At 43.5% G+C, this 22,744-nt stretch overlaps 1 protein-coding gene across 1 annotated transcript in view; it reads left to right on the plus strand.

Moving 5' to 3' along the window:
* Positions 1 to 22,744, plus strand: part of LOC141127240 (polyunsaturated fatty acid lipoxygenase ALOX15B-like) — a 276,986-nt gene that overhangs the window by 71,539 nt on the left and 182,703 nt on the right. The window contains exons 4-6 of the mRNA XM_073613507.1: positions 2,356 to 2,437; positions 6,294 to 6,422; positions 21,597 to 21,700. Coding sequence (XP_073469608.1) covers positions 2,356 to 2,437; positions 6,294 to 6,422; positions 21,597 to 21,700 — 315 coding nt within the window. The remainder of the gene's footprint in view (positions 1 to 2,355; positions 2,438 to 6,293; positions 6,423 to 21,596; positions 21,701 to 22,744) is intronic.

The raw sequence follows: 22,744 nt of genomic DNA on the forward strand, positions 1-22,744 counted from the left end.
AGAGCCTGGGGGGAGATGCCTGTCGAGAACTTCAAGTCCTGCAGGCTTCTCCCTGTCGCCAAGTACCGCAGGGTAGTGACGAGCCTCTGCTCCGGAGTGATGGCTTGCCTCATGCAGGTATCCTGCCTGCTGATATAGGGGGTCAGAGAAGCCAACAAACGGTGAAATACGGGGTCCGTCATCCTGAGAAAGTTCCTGAAATCATCAGGATTATTCTCACGGATCTCACGGAGCAAAGGCATATGAGAGAACTGGTCACGCTGAAGCAACCAATTCTTGGTCCATGAACTCCTCCCCACCCTGTTCATGGACTGGACTTGTGTCAAGGTCAGGACCCCAACACCAAGCCCCCGCACAGCACGAACTCTACAAGGAGTACGTATACGCAACATGGCTAGAAAACGGTCGGCTGCTCAGAACGAAGTAACAGAACGCACTGAAGAACAGCAAGGCCTGTGAAGAGCGACCTGAAAAACAGTAACGAACGAACGAACATGAACACAATGACAAGTCAAGGGTACTCGCTGCACACAGTGAAGAGCAGATACAAACCCACAAGCACAAACTGAACTGCAGAAAACGATCTGAAAGCCACGAGTCTGAAAAAGCGCGAATCGTCTCTCACCAAACTTTTACTAACACGAGATTAGCAATAGGAGCCCAAAGGGTGCCGCGCTTGGTTCTGAACTGGCCTTTTCTAGTCTCATCGTACGTTGTGTATGTGACCGCGTGGTTGGCAATCGGAAATTCCAACAACTTTGTGCGACCGTGTGTACGCAAAACAAGTTTGAGCCAACATCCATCGGAAAAAATCAGAGGATTTTGTTGTCGGAATGTCCGATCAATGTCCGACCGTGTGTACGGGGCATTACAGTCCATAACAGCATGTACACAGCATACATGTTCTTTCAAAATATATACTTTTTTTTCTTTCTTTTTTTTTTAATACATTCATACTTTTGCACATGCATTTCGCATTCAATCAAGGGAGGGGTGCAGGAATTTGGCTGGAGTTTGCATTGTCATGGTGCGGGTGGGGGTCTTGTAAAGAGCTTTACTTATTTTTTACCCCACCTTGGACCCCTGCATTATGAACATTATCCACTCCTGACCCCTCCACTTAAATATTACGCACTTGTAACCCAGAGCAGCGTATGCCCGGGTTTTATTTAACTATTCCCTTTTAAACTCCTCCCATTGTTAGTGCAATTTAGCCTCCTCGACCCATCAGTGGGGTGCACTATACATGCTTCTTTTAGCTCCATCTCTTTGACACCCCCCCCCCCCAGTTGATAGGTACAATTTACAATTTTACAGTTTTTGGTGAAACAGGCTGCCAAGGGGAATGCAAGTAAAAATAAAATTTGGGTATCACTGCTATAGAAAAAGGTTGTTTACTATTTGTCCCAACAATGGACAGTTTTTCTATAGTAATGTCTGGAGATTCTTTCACACATGTGCAGAAAAAGCCGAGCCTGGCTTTGAGACTTTTGGAAAATAGGCTGTATGGCTCCTAGTAGACTGAACCCCCAAATATCTCAGATAATGGCGGGGACAGGTAAGTGTAATGCTGCATACACACGAGCGGACTTACAGCAGACTTGGTCCGGCGGACCGGACTCCATCGGTTAATTCAATCGTGTGTGGGCTCCAGCTGACTTTTTTTTCCCAAAAGCTCGACAGACCTAGAAATGAAACATGTTTCAAATCTTTCCGACGGACTCGAGTCCGGTCGAAAAATCCGCTCGTCTGTATGCTAGTCCGACGGACTAAAACCGACGCTAGGGCAGCTATTGACTACTGGTTATCAACTACCTTATTTTAGTTCGGTTGTACGACATCACGTACGAATCCGTTGGACTTTGGTGTGATCGTGTGTGTCCAAGTCCGTCTGTTTGTAAGTCCGGCGCACCTACGCTACAAAGTCCGTCGGAAAGATCGTCGGACCAAGTCTGCCGTAAAGTCCGCTCGTGTGTACGCGGCATAAGACTTGAGGGTTTCCTGGAGTAAAGGGGGACATTTTTAGGAAAACTGTACTAAAACCACTGTTTTTTTTAGCAAAGTATATATGTAGTTCCACTCATGACATGGTACTGGTAACACAGCACCAATTACACGTCCTCTTTATTTTAATAACTTCACCAGACTGAGAACAACTAATACCAAGCTGCTATCAATTACAGTGAAAATGTTGTATTTAAGTATCTGATCCTGCACGGCGCAAACATTAACTCAATAGCATTATATAGCTCAGTGTTCATTGGGATTGGCTGTTTGGTACCCATATCAGGTTTATATGCTAAATAGGGGTATTGTGGTAGCAAATATGTGAATTTATAACCTGTTCTGTTTCAGGTGTTGTGATAACTAAGAATACTCACCCTGTTCTCCAGAAACAAAGAAAATTAGAATTGGAGATAAAAAGAGAAACACACAAGTAAGTGATCAGCACATACTTTCTTTATGTAGCACCCTCTAGTGTGTAACTAATGTAGGTAAATGTATTTGTGTGACTCATGGTAGTTGTGCGAGTCTGTAATTAGATGGGGTTACTGCAGGTCAGGCTGGAAGGCTCTGCAGAGCAGATCTCTGGTGCCTCCCCCTGGTACTACAAGCTTGGAGAAGCTTCTGGAAGTAAGTGGGTGGAGGGTAGGAGTTCCTGACTTGCTTACTTGAGGGGATCTGGCCAATCCCCAGGCAGAAGGCACTGGCTAGGTCAGCCCTTAAATATGGTGGAGCCTTAGCAGCAGGGGGTTGGATGCTGAGGTTTCTGTCAGTTGGCCTGGGAGGGGCAACCCAGGTCTGGGGGCTCCGGAATCTGGAAGCGGTCACAGGAGGGACGCACTGCTCTGAGCCTACAGCGGGCTCAATCATGTACAGTATATACAGTATCTAACAAAAGCGAGTACACCCCTCACATTTTTGTAAATATTTTATTAGATCTTTTCATATATTATTCATTGTTTGTACCCATAGTAGGGCCCAGAAACAATGGTGCACATTTTGCTTTGTTTTTTAATCCTACCTAAAACACACTGACCTGACCTTTAAACCCAATCTTTGACTCTGGACATGGCCTTTGACTTTATCCATGACCCTCAAAAGAGTGAAAATAATTACTTTACCATTTGTCGCCCTGCTCCTGCAGATATACTGCGTCGGGGTGGTACGGGCAGGCTCAGTCATGTATGTATATACAGTATATACATACATAAGGTCATGTCCAGAGTTAAAGATTGTGTTCAAAGGTCAGGTCAGTGTGTTTTAGGTAGGATTAAAAAAAAAGCAAAATGTCCACTATTGTTTCTGGGCCCTACTACGGGTACAAACAATAAATAATATACACATATGTGGTATCGCTTTGATCACCAGGTTCAGAAGAATTTATTTTGGATTGTCCTTTGGTGGTGGGTAGGGATGAGCCCGATGTGCGACTTGAACATCAGGTGTTTGCCTATTCGCCGAACAGCAAAAAAATTACGTGGTGTTTATGCAAATTCGAAAGCCGCGGAACACCGTTAAAGTCTATGGGACACTAACATGAAAAACCAAAAGTGCTCATTTTAAAGGCTTATATGCAAGTTATTACCATAAAAAGTGTACGGGGACCGGGTCCTGCCACAGGGGACATATCAAAGCAAAAATAAGTTTTAAAACGGATGTTTTTTCAGGAGCAGTGATTTTAATAATGCTTAAAGTGAAACAATAAAAACAGAATATTCCTTTAAATATCGTGCCTGTGGGTGTCCTTAGTATGCCTGTAAAGTAGCGCATTTTTCCCATGTTTAGAAAAGTACAACAGAAAAATTACATTTCTAAAGGAAAAAAAGTAATTCAAAACTGCTTGCGACTGTAATGAATTGTCGGATCCCAGCAATTTAGATAAAAATCATTGAAAAAAACAGCATGGGTCCCCCCCCAGTCCATTACCAGGCCCTTTGGGTCTGGTATGAATGTTAAGGGGAACCCTGCACCAAAATTTAAAAAAAAATGCATGGGAGTCCCCCCAAAATCTATACCAGGCCCTTGATGTCTGGTATGGATATTAAGGGGAACCCTGCGCCAATATTTTTTTAAAAAATAGGGTAGGGTTCCCCCACAAAATCCATACCAGGCCCTTCAGGTCTGGTATGGATTTTAAGGGGAACCCTGTACCAAAATGAAAAAAATGCATGGGAGTCCCCCCAAAATCTATACCAGGCCCTTGATGTCTGGTATGGATATTAAGGGGAACCCTGCGCCAATATTTTTTTAAAAAATAGGGTAGGGTTCCCCCACAAAATCCATACCAGGCCCTTCAGGTCTGGTATGGATTTTAAGGGGAACCCTGTACCAAAATGAAAAAAATGACATAGGGACCTCCCCCAAAAACCATACCAGACCCTTATCCGAGCACTCAACCTGGCAGAAGGGAAAGGGGGGGACGAGAGAGAGCCCTCCTCCTGAAAAGTACTAGGCCACATGCCCTCAACATGGGGAGGATGCTTTGGGGTCCCCCCAAAACACCTTATCCCCATGTTGTTCGGGACAAGGGCCTCATCCCCACAACCCTTGCCCGGTGGTTGTGGGGGTTTGCGGGTGGGGGGTTTGTGGTAATCTGGAAGCCCCCTTTAACAAGGGGACCCCCAGATCCCGGCCCCCGATGTGAATGGGTATTGGGCACATTGTACCCCTACTCATTCACCAAAAAAAATGTCACAATGTTAAAAATGACAGCAAACAATTTGGGACAAGTCCTATATTAAAAAAAAAAACTGTCCCACGATATCCATTCATCTTCGAACACATCGCAGATGGACCGAGAAAAACAAAGAAGAAAAAAAATGCAAAAACTCCGCCTCCATGGGAGGCTCCCGCTGACTGAATCCTCTTCGCGATGAGAGCTGTTATATAGCTGAGGGCGGGGCCACCCGGTGACGTAAATGGATTCAGTCGGCGGGAGCCTCCCATGGAGGCGGAGTTGTTGCGTTTTTTTTTCTCGGGTCGTCGGACGCTGTTATCGAAGATGGATGGACATTGCGAGACAGTTTTTTTTTTAATAAAAGGACCAAATTGTCTACTGTCATTTTTAAAATTTTGGCACTTTTTTTGGTGAATGAGTAGGGGTACAATGTACCCGATACCCATTCACATGGGGGGGGGGGACTTCCAGGTTGTGTGCTCGGATAAGAATCTGGTATGGATTTTGGGGGGGACCTCTGCGCCATTTTGTTTTTTACATTTTGGCACAGGGTTCCCCTTAAAATCCATACCAGACCTGAAGGGCCTGGTATGGATTTTGGGGGGACACCTATGCCAGTTAAAAAAAAAATTGGTGCAGGGTTCCCCTTAATATCCATAACAGACCTGAAGGGCCTGGTATGGATTTTGGGGGGACCCCCACATAATTTTTTTTTATTTTGGTGCAGGGTTCCCCTTAACATTCATACCAGACCCAAAGGGCCTGGTAATGGACTAGGGGGGAACCCATGCGTTTTTTTAATGATTTTTATCTATATTGCAGAGACCTGACAATTCATTACAGCCGCGAGCAGTTTTAAATGACTTTTTTCCTTTAGAAATATCAATTTGCTGTGGTATTGTTCTAAATACAGTAAAAATGCGCTACTTTACAGGCATACTAGGGAGACTCCTTAGGCATGATATTTAAAGGAATATTTCATTTTTATTGTTTCACTTTAAGCACTATTCCTGAAAAAACGTCAGTTTTTAAAACTTTTTTTTGCATTGATACATGTCCCCTGGGGCAGGACCCAGGTCCCCAAACACTTTTTTGTGGCAATAACTTGCACATAAGCCTTTAAAATTAGCACTTTTGATTTTTCATGTTCGTGTCCCATAGATTTTAACAGTATTCACTTGTTCATACTAGTGTGTAACAGGTGTGTGTGTGTGTGTGGGTGGTGTGTGGGGGGGGGGGGGTGTTCGGCTAATCCCTAGTGGTGGGTTATGGCAATAGAAAAAAAATACAGCTACGTTTTAAAAAATTATTTTTTTTCTTTTGTGCCAGTTTTTCTTTGATCAAAGAAGTCACGAAATGCAGATTACCATTTACCTACCACCAAATGAAAGCCTAAAAAAGCAAGGTATAATTCATTTGGATGCACTAAGTAGTTGTGATGATATGTGCAGTTTTGCTAACACATGTCAAAGTTGCAAAACTGTGTTCAGGTGTTTACATTTGTTTTAGCTTGGTCATGAAGGGGTTAAACCTGCCACTTTAGAATGGTTGTAACTGAATACTGACTTGGTTCTAGCAACTAGACCTTTAATAATAATATTCTGTTACGTAGGTGGAAAGTTTATGCAGAAGGTGCCCCTCGTTGCATTGATGTAGCCAATGATGATCCACAGAATCTGCCTCCTAATGATCAATACTCCTTCCAGAAGCAGACCAGTTTTGGTTCTGCATCATATTCCACGTATGTATCAAGCATCCATTAATCTGCAAGGAAACCCTAGACAATAAAAATTAACATTGATGCCTATCTGACTTCCCTAATGTGTCAGTAAACTGATTGCTACCTATCTGACTTTCCTAATGAGTCAGTAAATGTGCCACTACATTCTGTAGAAAACATGAAAATATTGCCTAGTACTTTATTTTCTATAGTATGTTTACTACAGTCATGTGACTTTTTTCTTGCTACGTATCACACTGTGAGATCAATGGGGCCAGGAAACCTCTGATGCATCCAGCAGACGCTCTGCAGGAAAGTTCCTGTTTTACTGTGCCTGCGCACAGTTTTTCTTTCTCCTTTCTAATTCAAATGAAAAAGACTTAATAAACAACACGTAAACAATTTTTTAAATTTAAAATGACAGCGGTAAGAAAATCACATAAATAATCATTTTTACAATGGGGGGGGGGGGGGGGGGGGTTTGTGGTTGACAGTCATGTGAGCAGATACAGGGGGGAGGAAGCAGATACCACACAAAATGCTGGAGCCACCCCACAAGCCCATGAAAAGAGTCACTTCCAAAAGAGAAACCAGACATTGAACAGGGTCTATACAGGGAACTGGTGGAGCATGTACACTGAGAGTGGCAACGCAGAAGCCAGAGGATTGGTTGCTACAGCATTGACACTAGAACAGAAAAGTGCACTGAAAAGGCATGATCAATCAGGCAATTACTAATAATGGAAATATGCATTGATTAAAGGTTAGGCATACAGGTAGAGATCACACTTTTAAATGCAATGGCAGAAAAATTGGGGTTCACTGACACATTATAGGCTGTCTGCTTTTCAAATCCCCTAAATCTTGTGATTAATAGAGAAAGATGATAATTATTGCTGAATTTAGTTTTAATGTTCTGCAGTAACTCATGTTTTAGAAATATTTCTAGCTAATAATGAATATAGTCTAAATCATGGCGTTTATTCGAACAGAGGAAAAGTAGTTCTTTAATATCCAATACTGGCTATTTTAATAAAGGAAGATTATTTTGCCTCTCAGTGCGACATTCTGTTACATTGGTGGCCAGTTAAAAAACAAAACTATTAGGGTAGAATTAGATGTGCATCTCCCTAGCAAAGCCCGAGCTGTGTTCAAATCATGCTCAAGAGGCACCACAGGCGGTGAGGAAGCGATGCGATGCCTCCTTACCGCCTGTTTTAACTCCCATTTTTGGTGACAATTGCGCCACAACCACCTGCATTGCATGCAATTGTGGGGGCGTTTTCATAATTTTCACATTTACTTGAATGTCTAGCGTTACATATACTTGTATCTTGTACTTGTTCTTGTAAACGTGTATCGTTGTATCACTACATTTTCGGAGATGTAAACACCCCCGTCAGCTGTCTATTGCAGCTTAAGGGGGGGGCAGTTGGCGGATGGCAAACATGCAGCTCAACCATGCATTTTTGCCTCCCTCAACCGCAAGTTTAAGCAAAGCCCTAAGTACACATGGGCTGAACATCAGCGATATCTGCCCGTTAAATAGAATCAAGCAGACATTTGGCCCATGTGTACGGCAGCTGGCCAAGTGCTGACTGGTGTGTTTTGGTGTGGGGCCGTCCCCAGGTCAGAACACAATAGCTCAGCGGGAAGATCGCTTTACTAACATCAGAGACTTAGTACAGCGGCTCCCCTCGAGCTACTCAGTTTTTTTTTGTTCAGCCCACCGGGTTAAACAAAAAAAACGAATGGTGTATACTAGGCTTTATGTAGCCAAGTGCTGGCTGTATTGCTTATACCACTCAGGGACACTCTTTACTGAAGATCGCATTGAGCTCCTTTCCCCTAATGCTCAGCATGAGAATAATTGCATCACTTCCTGATCGCAGAGGGAGAGAGACAACTACTGGCTGTCAAAAAAACTACTGGTGTCTTTTCTCTTTGTTTAAATTATGTCAGAACCCAGGGTGTCAGAGGTGTTGGGAGGCTTGCAAGGCCAGGGCAACCTCTGGGTACAGGCATCATCTAGTGGCCCCTATGCTAGTTAGTGAGAAGAATGTCCCTTACAACGTTGGTCAGTGTAAAGCCTCCTGATGATTAATGGGAAGTGTGCCCATTGAGGGAAATTTGGAAGAATGCCCCTTCCATTGGTGGTCAGCAGAAAGAATGACCCCCTTACAGACAGCTAAACATACCACTGCTGTGTCTTTTTTTTTTTTTTAACCTAAAAGAGGGGAGAAGCCCCACCAGTCCCACCTTGCTATCTTGTTGTATCAAAAGAGTCAGCTTATGTACAAAATGTTTAACACTGGAATCTGTATGCTAAGCACCTATGCATGGAATTTGCCCATTCGATAGAAACCAGCCAACAATTTTTTTTTTTTCCCTCCTTAAAGTGGTTGTAAACCCTTACAGACCACTTTTTGCTACAGGTAAGCCTATAATAAGGCTCACCTTATTATAGCTACCCAGGATATCTCCTAAACCTGCACGGTTTAGGAGATATCCCCTGTATTTGCATGTGCCGATGTCATTGGCACATGCGCACTGATGCAAACGTATGTGCCGTTGCTTCAGTTAGTGTGTCGTTACCGGTGGCTCCGGCGCGCATGCGTGGGAGTGATGTCATCGCGGCTCTGGCCAATCACAGGGCCGAAGCCACGATACCCGGAAGTAACCCCCAGGAGTGATGTCGCCGGCCAGAGCTGTGTACTGGCACCGCAGCGAGGGTTTCGTTCTCAGGTGAGTATTACATAATGAGCTAGTATGCTATGCATACTAGCAATACTAGCTCATTATGCCTTTGTCTTGCAGGCGTTAGTTTTTGTTTTTTTTTTCAAAGTGGGTTTACAACCACTTTAAACTATGTACGTGAACACAAGATGCGGTTTATTTCTTTAGGCTGGGTTCACACCTATGCGAATTGGATGCGGGTTTTTACCGCATCCAATTCATATAGCAGGAGAATTTGACAGGCTCTCTATGGAGCCGGTTCACGTGTCTCCGGGTGGCTGCGGAGCGCACTGCACAGAAAGGCTGTGTGCCTTTGCCTCCGTTTTAAGGCTGAATTCAGGCAAAGATTCTGCCCTGATTCGTCCCTGAAATGGAGAACAGGGACGACAGCGTTGCTGTGCGATCCACGGTCGGTTTAGGTGTGAACCGAGCCTGAAAAAAAACATTTAGAGGTCTGTTTATCAATCTTTTCACCCAAGATTGAAACAGTTTTACTTGGTGTACATCAGGATGCTAAAGCATAAATTCTTTAGCAGACCACCCTTTTGTTGGCCATACATGAGTACATTTTTTCACTCAACCAGCAGGTTGGATGAAAGAAACTGACTTGAATTCCCCTATCCACACATTTATTGGGACGCCTACTTTTACACGCACATGAACTTTAACTGCATCCCAATCTTAGTCCATAGGGTTCAATATTGAGTTGGCCTCTTTGCAGCTATAACAGTATCAAGTCTTTTGGGAAGGCTGTCTATGGGAATGTTTGACCATTCTTCCAGAAGCGCATTTGTGAGGACAGGTACTGATGTGGATGAGAAGGCCTGGCTCGCAGTCTGCGCTCTAATTCATCCCAAAGGTGTTCTATCAGGTTGAGGTGCAGACCAGTCAAGTTCCTCAACCCCAAACTCGCTCATCCAGGTCTTTATGGACCTTGCTTTGTGCACTAGTCCAAATCATTTGGTGGAGGGAGGATTATGGTGTGGGGTTGTTTTTCAGGGGTGGAACTTGGCCCCTTAGTTCCAGTGGAGGGAACTCTTAAGCCTCGTACACACAATCGGATTTTCCGCAGGCGTGTGCCTGGATTTTGTCTTGCATACAAACGGCACACAATTGTCGGCCAACAAACTCGAATGTAGTGACTTACTAGACATACTACGAGCCGAAAAAGAGGAAGTTCAATTGTCAGGTGCCACCCTTTGTTCTCCTTCTGCTAATTTCATGTTAGAAGAAGTTTGATGAGTGTTGATTCTTGCTTTTCATTTCACGCTTTTCAGTTCGTTTCTGAACGGCCGTTCGTCAACCAGCCATCTTTTTGCGGAATCGGAGGAGATAACGTGTTATTTATTATTGGCCTTATGCCCCGTACACACGGTCAGATTTTCAGACGGAAAATGTGCGATCGGAGCGTGTTGTCGGAAAATCCGACCGTGTGTGGGCTCCATTGAACTTTTTCCATCGGATTTTCCGACACACAAAGTTTGAGAGCAGGCTATAAAAGTTTCCGACAACAAAATCCGATTGCGTCAATTCCGACCATGTGTGGACAATTCCAACGCACAAAGTGCCACACATGCTCAGAAGAAATTCCAAGATGGAACAGCTCGGTCTGATAAAATTAGCGTTTGGAATGGATAGAGCACTTTCGTCAGACTGCAATGTTTAAAATTGTTTAATACAGTGCACTCTCTTCTTCTTTATAATGCTAGAAGAATGAAGTAGTTTTGCTGCTCATATTCACACAGAGTTCTTACAAACGTATTTCTTTATTATTTATCGTGATTCCCTCAATATATTTTGATTTGTCACATCTGACAAAATTTTTTTTTGATTTTTTTAGTTTTGTTTTGTATTTGTTTCAAGGCTGATTTTTTTTTGGTTATGTATTTGTTTCAAGGCTGATGTTTTTTTTTTTTTTTACTCCAGAATATTTTTGTGTGTGTTTTGTGTGTCAAGTTACCACAACACCATTATTATCTTCTATTATTTAATCTCAAAGAGATTGTTTGGTGTTGGTGTCTCTTGTTAATTTCACATTGTATTTTTGAAATGTACCTGCCTCCTCACCAAAAAACTGTCCCTTTTGAAGGGAAACACACATAGGCGAGTATATTTGTAAGAAAAATTCCTTTATTAAGGGCTCAGAACCAAACAAAGAGGGAGGCAACGCTGGAGAAACAGCAGAAATTGGTGAAGCCTTGGATCCCCAGGGCAGACATCAATTCTTTTACAGCAAAATTGGTGGCCTGAGGAGTCCATATCTAAGGGAGTGCAGTCTGGTCCAGAAGTTCCAGATATCCTGAAAGCAGCAGATGACATCTGTGTCCCCAGGCTGTGGTACTACAAGAGGCTGCATATTTTGCCAGACCAGACTGAGCCCAGGGCCATCACTCTCTGGTCTTCCTTCCATGCTTCCTTCCACGCTGTGGCTCTGGTGTTGGAGATGTGGCAGGAGGAGGAGTAGGACCTGGAGGAGGAGGAGGAGGAGGACTATGTGTGGGGTCACAAATGTGGGTTGCACATGTGATTTGGCCCCTCAACCCCTTATTTAGAGCTTCGAAAATTAAGAACTCACACAGGAGTCGTTGGCCCTCCTCCATCTGCATCATTTTGCATGCAGTTATGCCAGCAAAGTCACACTGTGTGGTGTTCTGAGGGCCTCTGTAGCCTTCCAAAAGAGGCCTATGGCAGCCTCCTCCAGGTTACTCCTCTTCCTGCCACTTTGTCTTTAAAGGTGGAGGGGAGGGACCTGGATATCAGGCAGCCTGCTTGGCCCGGCCACCCCCTGGCTGAGACTTCCCTGTGTATGAAAAAGGGACATGGTTTTAGTTTTTGCTTCATCAATCACATTCATAAATTAATACTCCAAACTATTTAACATCACTGATTGGACGATCAGAAATATTTAGAAGAATGCTATACCTGGCTCAAGCTGGGCTCCTCCACATGTTGCTGCCTGGAAGGCCCAGGTTGGACATCAGAAGCCTCAGCTGGGGGGGAAGGAAGCGTGGAAGGAAGAGTGGAGAGTGCTGGCCTGAGTTCAGTCTGACCTGCCAGAAAATGCAGCCTGTCATAGTACCACAGCCTGGGAGATAAATGTCATCTGCAGCTCTGGATCTCTGGGAATCCTGGACCTTCTTGCGCTATCTTAGATAAGTGCTCCTCAGGCCACCAATTAGAACCTTCAAATAGGTGATGTCTGCCATGGGGATCACAGACTTCACAAATTCCAACAAATTATCCAGCGCTGCCTTCCTCTTTGTTTGGTTCTTATATTCAGGGTGGTTTATCTGCCACAGACAAGGCAGCTCCCTAAACATTTCAATGAAGATTGGCATACAGTCCTGATCCTTTAAGATAGCCATTTTCACTGCAAGACATAACACAAGACAAACCCTAATGTCAGCCTAAAGTCTTCTAAACTTGTGCAAATACAGGCCTCAGTCTAGAAGCAGTATAGGCCCAATGTTAAATCTTACCTTCGCTATTACGATCGGCGCCTCCGTTACTCCTTCCTCCAATCAGAGATCTTACGTACTACGCACGCGTGTTACGCTTTATAGACACTGCGCATGCGTGAAACTCCGCCCTCCCCTGACGTTCTTTCTAGTCTATTCCCCGCCCCTTCTCGTTCGTCGCAGTGGGGGAAGAGCACATGGCGGAGACACAGCAGGTGTCTGATAATTACAACAACGAGGAGGAAAGCCCGGAGCCTGAAACCATGTCCTGTCACGATCCAGAAGGAGACGATTTAAGGCCTCAAATATGTCCTTTGGGGAGATGTTGGAGATGGTCGACATAATGAAGAGGACCAACTAAGATGGAAAGTATGGGGACCTTACCCCAACCCCAATGTCAGAAAGGCCAAGATAATGGCGAAAGTGGTCAAGAGTCTGCACCGGAATTTCGGGGTACGACGATCGAAAGATCAGCTCAGGAAGCGGAGGTCGGACCTCAAATTAAGGGAGCACGATCAGTACAGAAGGATCAGGAGAGTGCTGCAAAAAAGTAAGTAGTTGTCCTGTGTTCCTATCCTTTATGTTTATTACGTTCGTGCTGCTCCATGTGCTTTTCTTAACTGTTGTCCAGTTTAAAATGGCAACTTTCATGTTCATGGGCACATTATTCGTTCGTATGAAACATTGTTCGTTCGGCCTAGAAAACACCATTGTTTTGGCCATATGCATTTGAAAACATTTTTTATGGCCTACTTGTCTGAAAATAATTTGGTTGTGTAGATGGGTTTGTAACTAGAATGAAATGCAAACTAGATTCTGTGTAAGGAGAGGACACTCAGTAGCTGTTTACACATCTGGACGCTGGAGCACTAGTGTGGGACACAAGAACACCCTTTTTATTAGGGGGTCCACACAGGTGCTCCAGTGTATACTATAGGGGTGTCTCCATCTGTGAAGCTTGTACTAAACAGGTAAGTATTCAAGCTTGACAAAGGACAATAACATTTCAACATCTTGGAACTCTGCCAAAATAGACAATTGTACCCCACTTCCAAGCAATGTTTCATATTTATAGTTCTGCCATCAAATATCTGTGCGCTAAGTATACCTATTTGTTTTTACATAGGGGATAAAAGACTCGGAGTACACCCCTCATCCGAGGAGACCACAGACCCCCCACATCTGGAAGAAGGTGAAATCCCCCAAAGTCAACACGAGGAGGAGGAGGAGGAAGGAGATGTGGTGGAAATAGTCACCACAACAGGTGAGTGTCTGCGACCAAAGGCTCAGGTAAGAGATGGATGCCGGCATATTTTTAATACATGTTGTGTTTTTGTTTCTATCCTTTTAGGGGATTGTGATGTTGTGGATCCAGGGCATTTCACGTCTGAAAGTGCACAGATCCTGATCGGGGAGATCATGGGGTGTAATAGGGACTTGAAAAACATCCAGAAAAGCATCAATGATGTTCAAAAAAAAAATGAAGAACATCATTGATGTTTTAGGGAGAGTTTAAAACCCCTCCAAATCCCTTTGTTTTTTGTGCTTTCTGTGAGCTAAAAATTTTTACCATTTTTTGACATATTTGCGAAAAGCCAAATTTTGAAGATGCACACAGTGTGTCAACATGTGCTATCTGCCATCACGAGAGATCAATGTAGGCGTTTTGGGGGTGCAACCCCTTCCTCAATAATAAAGTAGCTGTGAGGAAGGGGTTGCACCCACAAAACACGTCCCTTGATCCTCTGTGATGGCAGCTAGCACATGTTGACATTCGGTAATTTGTGTGCATCTTCAAAATTTGGCTTTTCCTGGGGTGACTTCACCCCATCTGAACGCAATATCAAACACAGTTTGTAAATACTCATGTCTGATATTGCCTTCAAGTTCTACCAAATGTGAACTTTGTAAGTTCAAGATTTGTGTCTTTCTTGTTGGTTTTAAACATGCCTGTTTTTATCTTAAATGGACATTTCTACTTTTTCTAATGTGACCCCAAAAATTGTTATACAACAAACATGTTGGTTTGTTTTAAAAACCTTTTCTAAATGCACACGTGATTGTGCTGGTATTAAAAAGATTGTTAATCAAGAATGTGTGGATTATTGTTTCAACGCTCCAAAACTTTTGTTGTGCTCTAATTGGTGTTTTCAGTGACAATGGGGGTTATTTCCTAAGGGAAAATCCACTTTGCACTACAAGTGCAGTTTCAAGTGCACTTGTAGTGCAAAGTGTCTTTGCCTTTAGTAAATAACACCCAACAATGCTTTGTAATGTTACACAATCACGCCATTTTCAGGACTCACCACATTTCTGTCAGGGTCAGCTAAAAGAAACACAAGCAGTAAATGTTACCAAAGATTTTAGTAGTTAAATTTTTTTTTATTTGAAAAAGGTTTCAGACATTGTCTGGCATATTGATAGCCCCCCTACCCGCAAAGTATTCAAGGTATCTTAGATGGACATCACAGGCACTCAGGGGGGGCAAGCCAGGACGGCCAATTTCAAGCGCCGTCAGGGTTGGTTCATTTTGAATTCCAGCCTCAGGCCCAACTGAGCCAGCATAGTTGGCAGAATGTTGCCGTAAAAAGTTGTGTAGAACACAGCACGCCAGGATGACGTGATTCAGTTTGTACTCCGCCATGTGTATGGGTGTAAGAAATAGGCGGAACCGGCTGGCCATGATTCCAAATGTGTTCTCCACCACTCTTCTGGCTCTGGCCAGCCGGTAATTAAAAACCCTCTGATCCGGGGTGAGGGTCCTCATCGGGAATGGCCGCATAAGATGGTCCCCCAGCGCAAACGCTTCATCCGCAACGAAGACGAATGGGAGTCCTTCCACATTGTCTTCTGGAGGTGGCAAGTCCAAGCTGCCATTCTGGAGACGCCTGTAGAACTCCGTCTGGGCGATGACTCCACCATCGGACATCCAGACATTCTTCCCCACGTCCACATACAGGAACTCGTAAGTAGCCGACACCACCGCCAACATCACAATACTATTGAACCCCTTATAGTTGAAATAGTATGACCCCGAGTTGGGTGGTGGGACGATGTGGACGTGTTTCCCATCAATTGCCCCTCCGCAGTTAGGAAAGTCCCACCACTGGGCAAAGCGGGAGGCCACAGTATGCAATTCCTGTGGTGTGGAAGGAAACTGTGGAGTCAAACAAGAAAAAAAAAATTTCATTTTGCACATAAACAGGGAAAGCAGATTAGACACAAACATTCTTGGCCAACATCAAGATAATGTTTATTTGAGGGAGTTTTTAAAGACCAAAGTATAAGGTACACCTATCAGATCCCCCCCCCCCATGGGCCATTTCTAACATTATAGGGGGGGAGCTCCTGGACAGGTAACCCTCTCCACTTCATTGAGAGATGAATGCCTAAATAATGGGTATTACTTTGGCCAGCCCTTCCTTACTTACACTATTGACAGCCCACCGAACAGGTAAGAAGTGTCATAATACAAAGATATAAATACACACTGTACACATTTGAGCACAGTACCATTTGAAAGTATACAGGCAGGCCCTTGCACTACATGCTATGGGGAATTCATCCATAAATCTGACCACTAAAGAGATGGGTATAGTGTGTATGGGTTTGGCAAAGTCAGCAGATAGATGATTGAGGATAGATAGAGAATTGGTATCAGCTGGCTTAGCAGTTGGGGGGAGGGTTCCAAATGATTTGGGGATCCACAAAAAAAGCCTCTGGCACTCTGCCTGAATTTAAAGCACAAATCACATTTTAAAACATTTTAGGAGTGTTTGGGGTAAACACTACTATGGAGCTGATAAAATACATTGTTAAGTGACTACATGAGGTGAATATAGGGCCAGGAGAGCATGCTGAGGAGGTAAGTGAAGGCAAATATGTATAAAGGAGAAAAAAAATAATTACAGAAAAATCAAGCATGCATGAGAACAAAGGGGACATTCACAGCATTTTACAATCATGGTAATTAGGGAATGAGGAAAGAAATACAATATATTATCAAACATTAAATACAATAAAATGTGATGTTAAAGGATAAATCTTACCTTAATATACTCCTTCTGCAGGACCTGAATGATGGCAGAACAGGTCTCTGGGATAATGATCCCCAGAGCCGGCAGTGAGATGCCTGTCGAGAATTTGAGGTCCTGCAGGCTTCTCTCCGTCGCCAAGTACCGCAGGGTGGCGACGAGCCTCTGCTCCGGAGTGATGGCTTGCCTCATGCAGGTATCCTGCCTGCTAATATAAGGGGTCAGCAAAGCCAACAAACGGTGAAATACGGGGTCCGTCATCTGGAGAAAGTTCCTGAAATCATCAGGATTATTCTCACGGATCTCACGGAGCAAAGGCATATGACAGAACTGGTCACGCTGAAGCAACCAATTCTTGGTCCATGAACTCCTCCCCACCCTGTTCATGGACTGGACTTGTGTCAAGGTAAGGACCCCAACACCAAGCCCCCTCACAGCACGAACTCTACGAGGAGTACGTATACGCAACATGGCTAGAAAACGGTCCGCTGCTCAGAACGAAGTAACAGAACGCACTGAAGAACAGCAAGGCCTGTGAAGAGCGACCTGAAAAACAGTAACGAATGAACAAGAACACAATGACAAGAGTCACGCGTAACTCGCTGCACGCACTGAAGAGTAGATACAAACCCACAAGCACAAACTGAACAGCAGAAAACAATCTGAAAACCACAAGTCTGAAAAAGCGCGATTCGTCTCTCACCAAACTTTTACCAACACGAGATTAGCAAAAGGAGCCCAAAGGGTGCCGCGCTTGGTTCTGAACTGGCCTTTTCTAGTCTCGTCGTACGTGGTGTACGTGACCGCGCTCTTGGCGATCGGAAATTCCGACAACTTTGTGCGACCGTGCGTATGCAAAACAAGTTTGAGCCAACATCCGTCTGAAAAAATCCATTGATTTTGTTGTCAGAATGTCCGATCAATGTCCGATCGTGTGTACGGGGCATTGGAGTTATTGCTTTGACCCAAATACAGTCCAGGAACAGGAGGAGGAGGATTTCTTGGACTAAAAATTGGTTGCTTTATTAATCGTGACCAATTATGTCATATGCCTTTGCTGTGGGAGCTCCAGGAGAATAATCCAGATGTTTTTCGGAATTATCTCCGGATGAAGGACCCCTGCTTTCACCAACTCTTGGAATTGTTGACCCCCTATATTAAGAAGCAGAACACATGCATGAGCTTTTTATTTTATTTTTTGGTTGAATAATGATTAGATTTAGTATATTTTCAATATTTTTTAATGCATAGAATGCACTTTTTGGTTATGTTCTATTGGCAGATAGCATGTCTAATTTTATTTGTTTTCTTTTTTTAATGCACAATAAAAAAAATTGTGGAGAATAATACTTGACTATATGTTTTACTTCAAATTACAGTTTGGGAGTAGGCAGTTACATTTTAAAAAATACAATGTAAAATTAACAAGGGACACCAACATAGTTGTATCTTTGATCTTAAAAACTATGGGATAATGATGTTGTGGTAACTTGCACCAAAAAAAAAATAACAAGCATAATAATATTATTCTTGATATCACTAGAAAAAAAGCCTTTGGAAATTCGTTTGCAATAACTCCATCAGTATCACTAGCAAAGCAGCTTCATTATTATCCCATTAAAGAAGAAGAGAATGTGCGCTGCATTGAGATTTCATAATTTGCCACACCATAAATGTTAATTCTACATTACGAACGCTAGTTTACAAGACCGAAAGCTTCTGGCTCGTCCTTGCTTCAGAGCATGCGTGTTTGTACTTTGGACTTTTGTACACACGCTTGGAAAATCCGACAACAGACATTTCTCCGCGGAAAATTTTAGAGCCTGCCATCCAACATTTGTCTGCGGAAAATCCGACAACAATTGTCCGATGGAACGTACAAACGGTCGGATTTTCCACCAACAGCCTGTCATCACACATTTCCCGTCGGAAAATCCGATCATGTGTACGCAGCTTAAAGGCATCAGCATACCAAGACATTTTGGTCAATTTCATGCTCCCTTCCTGTTCCAACATGACTGGGCACAAGTGCACAAACAAGGTCCATAAAGACATGGATAAGTGAGTTTGGGGTGGAAGAACTTGACTGGCCTGCACTGAGTCCTGACCTCAACCAGATAGAACACTTTTGGGATGAATTAGAGTGGAGACTGCGAGCCAGGCATTCTCATCCAACATCAGTGCCTGACCTCACAAATGCGCTTCTGGAGGAAAAGTCAATTAAACATTCCCATAGACACACTCCTAAACCTTGTGGACAGTCTTCCCAGAAGAGTTGAAGCTGTATTAGCTGCAAAGGGTGGGCCAACTCAATATTGAACCCCACGGGCTAAGACTGGGATGCCATTAAAGTTCATGTGCGTATAAAGGAAAGTGTCCCAATACTTTTGACAATATAGTGTATGTATGGCTGGCTTTATTAGTCACTATGCAGACAAGTGATAAACTGCCTGGACATGGATTTGATTAATTATTTTGCTTGTTATATGTAGCACCCTCTACTTGGTGTAGGTGCTAAAGTGAAGTTTTTGGTAGAACAGCTAGCTGAAAGCTAGGCCTGTTTGTTTTGATCTGTGGGCTGGGACTGGTCTAGAGTAGGCTGGTGACTCACAGCTAGTTTAACCTTTCAGTTACCTCCCTTCTGCTTCTAGAAAGAAGGTGAGGAAGAGAGGTGGAGCTGTCTGGGGTGTTCTAAGGAGCCCTGACCAATCCCCAACCTGGATTGGCAGGGGGCAGGCCTCCTTAAATATCTAGGGTCAGCCCAGCTGGAGAGGAGTTGTTCGAGTAGAAGAACTGGAGATGGATTATTAGGCTGTCGGGCCTTTGAGGAAGCCCCCTACTCTGGGGGGTGGGTGACCTTGGGCCAGGGGGCTCGGAGCTGAACAGGAACCCCACACAACCCAAGGGGTGACTTGAACAGGAGCAGGAGAGAACAGTGGGGAATACTGCTGGGCAAGTCTCCAGGAGGGATCCATCAGGTGTTGGTGAGTGACAGGCACAGTCGGGAGAGCTGGGAGAGGCATACCGGAGTGGACTGGGAGTGTGTGTAGTGATATAAAAATATATATTGGGTGGTAGTATAGTGGTATCGTGGGTATGATAATTAATTAGTAAGTACTCTTCCGCAGCAACCCAATTCTTCCAGAGAGATGCACTTTATTGACTTCCAACACAGAACAAAGTCCAAAGTCCACAGGTGACAAAAAAATCCGACAGAGTATATAATTCAAAGTCCCATGTTCTTAGGTCTGTGTGTCCATACACAGACAAGCCTAACTTCAACTATAGACTGAATGCCGTGTTATATTCACCAGGCATTGAATGGCTGAGCAATTTGATTGGCCGTTTCAATTTAGGACTTTGATAAACTTTAGTCTATCAAACAGACAACAACCCCCAGCCGTGAACAGCCGTGAACCACCTCAATTTGCACTCCCGCATATCAACATCAACAAGTCCCCTTTAGATATATGTAATTAGATTAGATTAACAGATACCACCTGAATACCCTTTGAGATGTTCAAATAGACTTGCATAAGATTAACACATCAAAGAGTCTTCAGCTGTTAAAATTCAGTTGGACAAATCAACCATTGTCATTCTGGCCTGGTCAACATTGACTGCATGTGTACATACACACAACAATGTCCCACATAAATCGGTGAACATATTACAACATATACAACAGTGTGCAGTCTGAGATGGATGTAAATCCAGCGGGAGAGACTGTGATGTTACTGGCAGTGAAGTTGGGACGCTGCAGCCGGGAGGGCTGTCAGGGTCTGCAAAGGGCTGACTGGATTCAGTAGCTCACCAAAGAGGGCAGCTAGCACCGGAACTTTGTTTTGCTACATCATAGAGGCCCGTGGTCCCTGCCTGTAATAAGGCACTTTTGCAAAGGCCTGGCTAAAACCAGTGTTAGGCCTAACCATGTGCTAGCTGCGCCAGAAGACCTGTGCTGGAGGGAGAAGGAGAGATAAAGTGTTTTGCAGGAGAAGAGTATCTAAATTGTCCCAAACCAAGCAAGAATATTTTTCCTGGGCATCCCATGAATCCCTTAACCCCATTCAATTTCTAATCTCTCAATAAAAATACAAAAACAAAGCTGATGGACTTGTTCATTGTCTTGGAGTGTCTGGAAGTGAATGCTGGGCTGGACAGGGTGACAGGTGGGCCACAATAACTCAGCAGCCCCTACGGGGGTACCGCTACATATATATCATAACTGTTGTGCAATTGGCATTTATCATAGTTAAACCAATCTGAATAAGTGATTAATTTGATCCACTCATCCAGTGCTTATGAATGATTTCTTGCAACACTAATACTACTAGCATTATGTCACTGATACCAGTAATTATAACCCACCTGTCACCAGCCTTATGATGACTGTAGGCTTTGGTGATCCACTGCATCTGTGACTTTATTTAAAGCGGCCATGTGCCACATAACTGCTTTGCTGACACTGCTGTAGAACATTTTTTTTTTTGCTGCAAGGCAGGGTTATATGAGACAGATACAGCAAAGTCTAATATGATGCTGTACATAATAAAACAAATGCATCCTATGTGTACAATTTATAATGTCTTCATGGTAATTAACACTAATTAACATCTTTTACAAAATAGTTATTTTGGAGTGCACTTGCATATAAAAATATGGTTAGCATACAGTTCGGTGCTCCTCACTGAGGAATTTTAGGGCCATAACAATCCAAACAATATTTTTGCCCGAGGCAAGGTTTCTTCTAAACTTCCCTCATGTCTAAGCTTCAGTATGGCTGTTACCTGGTATGCCTGGTTTATTGGCTGTAGTCCATGATCTGGTAGTTCTGACCCTTCAGATAAAAGATCTGCAGGGAGAGGCTGGACATTGTGTGGAATTTACTGGGTACAGACTTCTGTGTACCAGCATTATCCATTCATAACAGGTATTAATAATCATTGTCCTATTTTCTCTTCTCTCAGTGGCTTAGAAACAAAGCTGAATGGTTTTACATTCAACACTGATTCATGGCATAACCTAGAAGATGTCAAACTTGTGTCCTGCCTGCGTAGATCACAATATTCAGGTATGTAAATCTGCTTCTGAATCTATAGTATATGCAACACGAAAGTGAACTCAATAATTCAAAGTCTGCAAATACATATCCTTAAACTGGTCTTGCATTTAGCTTGTTGGGGGCAAAGAAGCAGGTTCATTTATCCCCACCCTTGCCTAGAGGTGCATATTCACCTTCACTTCCCCCAATCACCCTTTTTTATCCTAAACCATAGCTCCCAACTGACCCTGACATACTGTCAACTCTTCTATGCATACATACATACTATTGCTAATAGGTGTCCCTCTTTCCCATCTTAAAAAGTTGGGAGGTCTGTGAAGGGATCAACATTCTGCCTAAAGCTGGCCATAAATGATTTGTTTCTTTTTTGTTCAGCCAGAGGGCTGAACAAAAAAAAAAAAAAAACTCAGAACACAAGTGAGGTGGATGGAGGAATCCTCCCCACCAAGACATTTTATTCCGACAGCAGGACTCTCCATCATCAGAATACACTGATCAGCAGCTGCAGCTGCTGATTGATCAAAGTTTTCCAAAAGTCACACCCGACAGAAGTCGATCTACTGATTGACTTCTGTCAAACAGTAAACAACACAGGGATCAGTCTGTCCCTGCAGCACAGGCCACATTTATTTCATCTATAGCTTGCACCTTTAAGCTTACACAGTGCTGAGGATTCTCTCTCAACAGCAATGTGACAAGGCTAGTCCAATGACCAAACACCAGCCGAGTGGGGGCAAGGGGAGTTATATGTTATCGTGTGCCCACTCACTTCACTTTATTTGTGGAGGAACAGTGTTGTCACCCTAGGTTGCTTTCCTGATTTGGACTACAGATAATTCTCCCTCTCCTTACCTCCATTACATAGAAATGAATTGTTCTGTATTTCACAAAAGAAAAAATATAATACTGTTCAGTATATATCAGTTCATTGAACAGAACATTGAACAGGAAGTTACATGGACACTGGAATCCTGACAGGACCATCAGTTATTTTTGCATACTGGCAGAAAATAAAGTCTATAAAGAAAAAAAAGCAGTAAACTTCCCCTCTCC

This window comes from Aquarana catesbeiana, linkage group LG02 (genome assembly GCF_042186555.1).
Source record: "Aquarana catesbeiana isolate 2022-GZ linkage group LG02, ASM4218655v1, whole genome shotgun sequence".
Classification (NCBI taxonomy): Eukaryota; Metazoa; Chordata; class Amphibia; order Anura; family Ranidae; genus Aquarana; species Aquarana catesbeiana.